Raw genomic sequence first — 10112 nt, forward strand, 5'->3', positions numbered from 1 at the left:
GGACCAATTTTGGGAAGAGGCTGGAATATGATTCACCGATGGGTGTGAAGTTGGTTTTTCAAGGTGGGTCACGGGTACGGGCGTTATATGGAAAATTATTCTGTGGTGGATAGGGATTATATGGAGCTTGGTAAGGGAGGTTATTTCTGTGAGGTGGATCTCGGTTCTGGTTATAGTGTTGTTGCGGCCGAGCGTATGGATGAGCATTTATTACTGTATAAGGCTGAGGAGTCATGGCATATGCCGCATCTTGGTGAGGGTAGTAATGTTGCGGGGTACTGGAAGAGGAACTAAAGTAACCTCAGGGTTGACGGGGATTTCTCATACTTGAGGCCATCATTGCTACTTCTTCTTTCTTTTTCCGGTTTGCTGCACCCCCTGACCCGCTCTGGATTTCTTGAGAAGTGGCTCTTATAGCCGACTTGATTAGGATGCGACCTGTTTTCAAACCACTTTCTACCATTTCCCCAATCTTTATGGCTTCTGCAAATGGCTTACCCATAGTGGACCTCATGATCTGGAAGTAATCAGCCTCTTGGGCTTACAAGAAGACATTGACCATCTCGGTCTCATACATTAGGGGTTTCACCCTGGCAGCTTGTTCATGCCACTTGATAGCGTACTCTTGGAAACTCTCTGAAGACTTATTTTTTAAATTGGACAAAGAGTTTCTATCTAGAGCTATGTCCACGTTGTACTGGAATTGTCTGACAAAGTCTCGAACTAAGTCATCACATATGTGCCAGTGGGAAATGTCTTGGTCCATATACCATTCGGATGCAATTCCGGCTAAACTCTCCCTAAAGTAAGCCATCAAGAGTTCTTCTTTTCCGCCCGCTCCTCTTAACTGACTGCAATACCTTTTCAAGTGAGCTATGGGGTCCCCATGTCCATTATATTTTTCAAATTTGGGAGTCTCGAAATCGATGGGCAGATGAACATGAGGGAACATGCACAAGTCAGCGTAGGAGACACTCTTCTGGCCATTCAGCCCTTGTATGTTCTTAAGACTTTGTTCTATGCTTTTCATTTTCCGAGTGATCTCATCTTGCTCGGGATTCTTTACAGTTCTCTCTTATTCCATGGTAAACTCATACCGAGGTTGTTGAGGGTAAGAGTTTGGGGTGACATGAGCCGTGTCCAATTCAAATGGTGGTATTTGGGAAGTAAGGGATGATGGCTCGAAACATGTCCTAGGTACTGTTGGTTATGCCATAGCAGAGGTTGGTGGTGCAGTGAATATGTTAGAAAACACTCTCGAAATCAGTGCCTGGGGGCAAACCTCAGAAGGTGTTCCGATGAAATGGGTTGACATAGTGGGGTGTCCGAATGGGGTGGTCGGGTAGCTTATAGGGACATTGTAGGTTCCACTTGTTCTGGGAATCAGCTTGGAAAACCAGGTATTGCATTGGGTGGCTCCCTACCATTAGACCAACCATCCCACATTTCCAACATGCGGAGGCGCAACACCCTGTTCTCTTCAGCAGTTGCTGACTCTGACGTTAGGATAACCAACATTGGGCTGTCCTATAAGGGGTTAATGATTGGAAGATGACTTTCTGACGTCATTTTGACACTTCCTTTGGATCTTGTAAAGTAAGGGTGTGAAGCCAGGTTACCACAAAACCAACCACCTAAAACCAGAACCTGATCTCAAACAGCATACAAAACAACCGGTTAGTTTGAGACATTTAACACATAGGGAATTGCACGTTGGGGAATGCAAAGGACCTAGACAGCTAAACGTTTTTCTAGATATTTTGCAACAGTTGCGTGTCTCATCTCGGCCTTTGTTATCTCCCAGATCTTGAATCTTTTCTTTTCTTTTGTGTTTTTTCATTATTTTCCCCTCTTTTCTTTGCGCTTTCTCTTTTGAATTGTTTTCTCTCTTATTCTTGTGTTCTCTCTTTTTCTTCTGTCCTTTTTTCATCATCTTCTCTCTTATTCAAGTTATTTATAGCTATGACCGGATCCGATGGGTATTGCCTACATATCATGATGCCGCGTAAATCAGATCATTACGTAGTTCAGGGGATAAATGCGAAATAAAAAAATTGTTTTTTTTTTTCAAATTTTCATTAAAAAAACGTCTAATTTTCTCTATTACAACGACTCCATCATACAGACTTAAGGACTGAAAAACAAAAATTGACTCAAATCAAACTAACAGACTCTAAAAGGAAACTGAAATACAGACTCGAAAAGAAAAATCAAGAATACATAAGTGCCTCCAATACTACTCCAGGGGCCCGCGGGATATCAACCGGTCTCAACGCGGGCCTACGTGCAAGATCTTCTTGGAGGCAATCCAGGTCATCCATTATCTGGCGAAGAAATGTCATCACTGGGGCGAAGAAAGTGGATCTAGTCATATCTTCACACTCATGGCATTTCATGACGATATAGTCAGCATTTCCTCTAATCCTTTCTCTAATGATGCCTTTCTCTTGGAGCAGGCGTCCAATTTGTTGAGATCTAGCTTCCAAAACTTGGGTGTCATTATGGCTTTGCTCCGGCAACTGTCCCATGTCCTCTTCCAGTCGGCACATCAATGTATAACAATGTTCCATTTTTGCCTTGAAGTTGTTTGTCTGTTGAGCCATTTCATTCTCTAGGGTAGTTAGCTTTTTCTTTAGATTTGCGACCCCTCTATCATATTTTTCTTCAATTGCTGAACAAACCCTGCCCGTCCTTCTACGTTCTTCGCCAACCTTGCCCGGGCTCTTGCCAATCTACCTTCGGACTTTTCCCACTCAGTCCCATACTCACATACTTTCTGCCTAAGACCGTTTAAAGGTCTTTCATCGGTTTGGCTCCTTCCCAGTTTTTCAACAACTATCTTCATCCTTTAAATCTGGGCTCGAAGGGCTTCGTTTTCTCGGGCCAGCTTTTTCTTCTCTCCTTCATCAGCAGCAGCCTGCATACTACTATTAAATTTAAGATCTCTGATTTGCCCTTCTAATTTGCTTATCGTGGCCCTATAGCTTTTCTCATTTGCCAACCAATTCCATTGTTCCCGTGCCCCATAAGTGAACTATTGTACATGGGGCCTTTTGGCGGGTCGTTCAAGATCTTGATGGACTTGAGCCCTTTTACCATACCAGGCCATGTAGCTAGGTTCTACCTCACCCTTGGACAAATCTCGTACTCGAGTCTGTGGCTCCAGAAACCTACATTGATGCCAAATCCGGTGAACCTTTTCTTTCGGGAATGCAGCTTTTGGACCTAGTTCAATGTCTTGTTGACTCAAATCTTCATCTTGAGGGACAGTTTGGTACCTCCCCAGCTGGCATAGAACCCTGTGTGGAGCATATTGCTGAATACTCCAAAGACCTATTAGTCAAAGAAAGCACACTCCGGTCGACATATAGATAACTTTGTTGACCGGGAGCCAACCGAATCTCCACTCAATTTTGCTTGCAGTCAAAGAACTCAAATGTGCGAACCATGCCTTTGTGCCTTCTGGAAACTCATGACCATCCACCCGGTTTTTGTGCTCTTTAGTGCAGTTAAGACCAGTTAGACTATAATTCATGTACCTCGGATGCTAGAAAAGATGTTCTTCCATCAAAAGTTGTAAAAGCATGTTACAACCTTCAAAAAACTTTCCCCTAACTCTACAAATAGTTAAAGCTCGATAAATTTCTACTAGGATCATTGGTATAATAGTGCAATTAGCCTTTTTGATCATGAGGTCAGTCACTCCTGCGAGCCCCAGCTCTATATGTCCATCATTCCTTGGGCAGATTAGAGTGCCTAAGAATGCCACTACAAAGGCCAGTCCTGGCGGCTTCCCATTTGCCTTTATTCCCTTGATGACTTAAATCGATATCCGGAGCCTCAAAACCGTGGGGATCCCCATAACGACGGTATAGGAAGTAGAATATGCAGAATCCCTCAGCCAAATTTCCATCTTTGACTTCCCGACTAATACTCAGAAGGTCCAAAAACTTGTGAGGAGTTACAGCTCTTGGTGCCACTGGGTATCGGCTCTTGACATTCGCATTAAGGCCAGCATAACCTGCTATCTCCTCAAGTGTAGGGGTTAACTCAAAATCAGAAAAATGGAACATATTGTGCGTCAGATCCCAAAACGGTATCAAGACTTCAATTATGTCCACCCTTGGTTTAATCTTCAAGAGACAAGTGAGCCCGCCTAAATCTTTTATCGCAGCACCTCTGCTGACCTCCCCCAGGTCCCACCACATATGGAGTCCTATCGGGATTTCCTCTGCAACTTTGAAAAGTTTATTTTCAATAGTGCTCATCCTGCACATTTATTTAAAGTGATCGGTTAAAAACACATGATTTATTTTGACCCAAAAAAAAGATTATTATTTTTTTTTTGCAAAATTGCAACTCAAACAACTTGCTCAAAACAAAACACCTTTGCTTATACGGCCCTTCAACACTTCCAGAAAGAAGATTTTAGGGTTGTATTTGCTAATTGGCCAAAAATTTGAAAAAAGACCATAGGTGGCTATTCTTGCAAAAACAGCCTTCCGGCGCCCTGTCAGGACATTTTTGGCTATTTAAATAAAACGGCATCGCCTAACTTTATTCACGACAAAAATGACAACATTTCATATTTTTGGGTTATTGTTGCAAAAATGGGGCTGGACCCGATGAGGGTTGCCTACGTATCCCACATCCGGTTAGAATCAAACCTGAGTAGTTCGGGAAGTTTTGACGCAATAGAAAACATGAAGTATTTTGAAACAATTTTCCCTTCTTTTCTTTTTTATTTTTCTCTTTTTTTTTCCAAAATTTCGGCAGAGTTTCGATATATTTTGGACACCAGATTTTTCAAAGGTGGGTAATTATCTCTCTCATACCTCAATTTGATTTTTTCAACTTTTCTCCCTTATTATAGAAGCCAGTGAACATACAATCCAGAACAAATAAGTGTACATGTAGCAAGTAAAATGCAGCAGGATGGTCTTTTGATTTCGGATGCACCTGTCTTAGACGGACCCAACCCCTGTGTTGAGTCCCCAAAGTCAAATGCACGTGGTGCAAACAAGCGTTCCTACTAGGGATCCGACATGAGGCTATGTTATTCTAGGTTTAAAACATGGGTGTATTGTTCTAGACCTGGCTTACCCAAGCAGACAACTCGAGCCGGGGGGAGGGGGAAGCGTACCGGGAATACAGAAGCTTCGCCGACTTTGCAACTTGTTCGAACCTCGTTCCAAAATTGGGATATGAATCTAAAAGAAAAGAAGTCACACAAAGTGCACACTTCCCAGATAATTTAGAAGACTCAGAGAGAAGAGGCTTTCATAATAATTTATATATAGTTCAAACAATATCAAAGCAGTAAAAAGTGGAATTTAGCACATTAGGCTCAAACATGTAAAAAGTAAAATAAAGCCAAGTATAACAGTTACTCTAAGCTCGAATTCTTGAACCCTGAACCAAAAGTTCTGGGTTCTGATCCCCAACAGAGTCGTCAGAGCTGTCACACCTCCTTTTTACACTCGTGGGGGTATATAAGGGAGTTTTTCCAATTTAAGTGACATTAATCAAAATGTGATTATTTTATTTATTTCAAATTAACCACTTGAAATAATTTATAATGGTGTCCTAAGTCACCGGTTTATTTTAAATCCCAAATCGAGGAAAATCAACTTTATTTCAAAGTTTGCGAAACTAGAAAATCTAGATAAGGAATTTTGTTAATCCGGGATAAGGTGTTAGGCATTCCCGGGTTCCGTGGTTCTAGCACGGTCGCTTAAGCTATCAATAATTGGCCTACTTATCGGATTAATTACATGTTTTAAATCTATTGTGCATTTTTAACTTTATTACCGCTTTTTAATTATTTTAAACGCTTTTTTGGATTTATGAAATTATTTCTTGAACAAGTTACTATTGTCGTACACTTGCCATTTTTGGGACACACAGCAAACCACGCTACATGAAATGCACCCGCGATTCGCGACATGTTTAATTTATTATTGGTCAAAGTTGTTATGATCGGGTCACATGAAATGCACACCCGAATTTGGAAAATGAAGCATCATAACTATGTCACGGGAATGGTACACATAATCGCGATGGTTTATTAATCGTGCCTAAAGCAACACTACGATGTTCATATGATCATTTTTTCTAAGGTTTGAGATTAAAGCCAAAAGCAAATAAAAATAACGGCATAAAGGGATTTAGCTAAACCCAAACTACCACAGCCCATATTAGATTTAAAGTTCTATGGCCCCAATGATAATTCATACGTTTACACTAATCTTAAATGGCTAATTAAGATCCATCAACCATAAGTTAAATGTCGTAATTAAAATTACCAACTCAGTAACGACAGGATATATAAATATTCGAATAACTTAATAGAAGATGTGAAATCAATAAATATTTAAGTTCTTAAGGTAACTAACAATGGCATACTTTTTGAACTAATCGATAGACCAAAATAATAGAAATCTAGGAAAAACAAAATTGGTAGTAACCCATTCAAACTTTCAGATTCAAAATCGCTAAAAATCAATGAAAATGGGCAACTGATCCCTTTTAGTTGACACAACAAACTAAATAGATTCTATTATTTACAGATCTGGTAATTTACAATACAATCCTCAATAATAGTAGCAAGTATAACTTTCAATACATATATGACTTGTTTATTATATGAACAAAATATGATCAAATAGTAAGCCTTCTACTTAATCTCCCTCTATAGATGACTCTAAATCCATTCTTTCAGCTTTAGAATTCACCAATCTGACCCAACTGGTGGTCAGATCAACAAATCATAGCCATGTATCCAGTAACCAAAACCATTTCTTTTTGTTCCAAACTTAAGACAAAAATCCACATAAACCAACTCTATAGTAACAAATTTAAACTGATTCTACACGTTCTAAAGCAAGGCTGAAACAGTATTTAAACTCAAAAAAAAAAAATTAATAACTGCTATTTACATGCTTCAGATATTGTTAATAGCTACTTAAACTAATGTTTTAAACAAACTTGATTAGCTCCCATCTTATGATCAACTAGTTCACAACATGACATTTTAACTTAGAAATTGACTCATAGTTGCAAAATAGACACACCAGTTCAAACAATCATATAGTAGAGTAATGGACTCTTGCTCTTTTCATGTCAAAACATCAAATAACAGAAGAAACACTCATGAGTTTAAATGAACCAAGATTTACTAATTAACATGCTAAATGTAAAGAAATCAACACATGATAAGGGAGGATCAAGAGTTCATAGAACCAATAAAGCAATCAACTTATTCATGCCAAAACTGAATCTTAGATTTAAGGTGAATACTTGATTACAAAAAAAATGAACCAGAAATAGAAAATAGATCTCTTAAACAATAAAAAAAACAACAACAAAACAAGTGAACTGCTGACTGAAATTTAAAGATGGAGCAGCAACCAAAACCCAAACAGCATTAGTAGGAAATCAACCCAAAAACCAAAGGACCAACACTTATACTTCTCAAAAATTAGAGTATTCAGAGAAAACCAGCCCAGAACTTTAACTAGAAGATTGATATTTTAGCCAGAAAGTTTTAGGAAATTTTTCTCTTTTGTTTTCAGAGTTTTTTTAGGTGAAGATATACTGATAAATTCTATGTGAATGAGTGAATGCTCTTTCTTATATAGAATGCACAAGGTGTGAGCACGTGATTTTTGCCTCATACGAATTACTCCAACGAATTCCCAAAATTAGGTCTTTTCTTTAATTATGTGTTATTTTTAGGAATTATTATGCGATTTTCCTGATTGTTTCCATATGTTTGTGTACATGTTTAATTTTATTAATGCATTAAAAATACAAAAATATAGCATCTGCATTTAGGATTTGATTTTTACATTAATTAATAATTAGGTGTTTTACAAAAATGAAAATTCACAAAAAATAACATATTTTTGTGTTTTTAGTCAAATTGTGTGATTTTCTTTTAATTTAGTATTTAATTATTTATGATAATTATTATTTAGAGTTAATTAATATTCTTAAAGCTAATTTGGGTTTTATAATTTCATTAGGATTTTAGTTTCAATTTTTGAAATAAAAAGGAAGAAAAGAAAAGAAAAAGAATTAATAAAAGAGAGGAAATCAGATTTGGGCAAAAAAAACCCACTCCAATACCCGCCCAAATACCCCAGAACCGGCCCAGAACCCACCAAACCCAGTCTGTTTCTTTTTTGCTCGACCAAACGACGTTGTTTGGGTTTAATTAATCAGAGCTGTTAAAGCTCGTTCATCCAATGGTCTAAAACACATCCTCTGACCCGTATCCGACCCCGACCCGTTTACATCAGAGACCGATCCAGTCTCAAAGGTATCTAAACGTCGTCATTCCATTTAGTCAGATGATCCAAGCCGTTGATCTCGTTTGATCGAACGGCCTGGATCCAATTCCACCCCAGTATATAAATCTCCAAACAGACCCTGCCTCTTCGTAACCCCCCCCCCCTCCCCATCTCATTCAGATCTTCCTCACCCAAACCCTAGAGACCAGCCGCCACCATTCCCCACCGCCTTTCGGTGGCGGCGCCGGACCCAAATCACCCCGAAAATACACCCCAGAACCCCCTTGATCTCCTCTTTCATAATCCATAGTTAGTTTCCTTCGAACACCCTTAGAACGGTTCGAAACTTGATTTTAAGCTATGAACCCTAGCAATCGCCACCATTCACCCTAGCCTTCCGGTGGTGGTGCCGCCTCCAACCCCTCCCAAACTAACACCCTGAAGCCACCTCACTCCCCTCTTCCCTAATCCATAATCCATTACCCTCGAATCAAACCAGAACATGTCGAATATTAAATCTAAGTTTTAAACCTAAAACTGCAGAGTCAAGTTTTATTGATGCTTTAAGCTAATTTTGACTTTAGCTGTGTGTTCTTGATAAGATCACACAGTTAAAGTTAAAATTTGGTTTAAAAATGAAGATTCGAAGGTTTCTTTCAATTACTATTGACCGGTGAGTTTCTGTCTTTTTTCTATATTTATATTTTTATTATTATTATTCTGATATTCGTCTTCCTCGTCTTTTTTTCTTTTTCTGGTCAATTTCAATTGAAATTCGACCAGTTCTTTGGTATAAATTATTTTTGTTCACTATTGTTTCTTAAGATTGGTTTTGTGGATTTGTTTCGTATAATTGGGATATCAGCTTGTTTTAAGACTGTGAAATTGTATCTCGTTTAATCACTTAATCAGAGTAATTGGGATTAGTTTAATAATTTGGTTTAACTTCTTGTTTAATTATGTTGATAAGAATTAATTAGTATAAGTTTAATGTAGTCACCTAATTAAGAAGCTTCTATAGTGGTAGGGTTTAGATTTCACTACTGGAAAATTTAATTCAATAGGGGTTGAGTGGAATTAATTTTTTTAATGTTGAAAGGCCATCTTGTGAATCAAAGGGCATTCCCATTGCCTATTTAAGAAGTTCATAGATATATTCTGAGAAGGAACCGATAGGAGAGCTAAGAAATCCTGAAATCCTAAACGGCTGAAAATTCTAAAAAAAAATATTGTTTCATTGAGTTCTGTTTGTAATTTCTGAAGTTCCTCCTAGTGTTGAAACAATTTCTGGGTAGCTCAAAGCTGAAATGAATTGAAATCAAGTCTAGTCAAGAAATTTTGTGCACTTTACGTCGCAAATAGCTCAAGTCGTTTTTAGTTATGAAAATGGAACGTTGTACTCATGGATATTATGATGCTTCACTCCTGCTTCGGAAGGTTAAATTGCATTTCTGGTCCGCTGGGATTCGATCCCTGGGCAAAACCCATTGCTACATTCATTTCTGCCCGGATTGGGCCTAATACAGGCCCAAAGTTTTGAAAGCCCTTGCCTTGTTTGTTGTTTTCCGTTGGTCTAACAACTTGAAATTGAAACTTAAAGGGGCTGGCCTTTGAGTTGAATCACGGACTCGAATTAAGGACCTTGTCTTTGTTTGAAATCGCCCTTGTTTGAGTTTGGGCTTACTCTCAGGCCCAAGCATGACAGTCCCTTTCGAATGGAATTCGGATCATTCCTTCCTTATTAGGCTGCCGGCTCATTTGTGATAGGGCTTAGCCCCTTTAATTAAAATAATCGACTCTTCTCCATGTAAACCTTTA

At 38.6% G+C, this 10112-nt stretch overlaps 1 protein-coding gene across 1 annotated transcript; it reads right to left on the minus strand.

The window, feature by feature from the left end:
• Positions 1-301: 301 nt before the first annotated feature.
• LOC142176487 (uncharacterized) lies at positions 302-1030 on the minus strand. The gene is made up of 2 exons (XM_075244376.1): positions 590-1030; positions 302-517 (listed from the first exon to the last, which is right to left on the minus strand). Exons 1-2 carry the CDS (start codon positions 1028-1030, stop codon positions 302-304), a joined length of 657 nt encoding a protein of 218 aa, XP_075100477.1.
• Positions 1031-10112: the final 9082 nt, after the last annotated feature.

This window comes from Nicotiana tabacum, chromosome 3, assembly GCF_000715075.1.
Source record: "Nicotiana tabacum cultivar K326 chromosome 3, ASM71507v2, whole genome shotgun sequence".
NCBI classification, from domain to species: Eukaryota; Viridiplantae; Streptophyta; class Magnoliopsida; order Solanales; family Solanaceae; genus Nicotiana; species Nicotiana tabacum.

Bases quoted from the DNA above. Each gene is read 5' to 3' on its own strand.
- LOC142176487 (XM_075244376.1), bottom strand. From the start codon at position 1,030: ATGAAAAGCATAGAACAAAGTCTTAAGAACATACAAGGGCTGAATGGC. The intron at 518-589 runs GTGAAACCCCTA...GATTACTTCCAG, and splicing joins GGCATGAACAAGCTGCCAGG to ATCATGAGGTCCACTATGGG.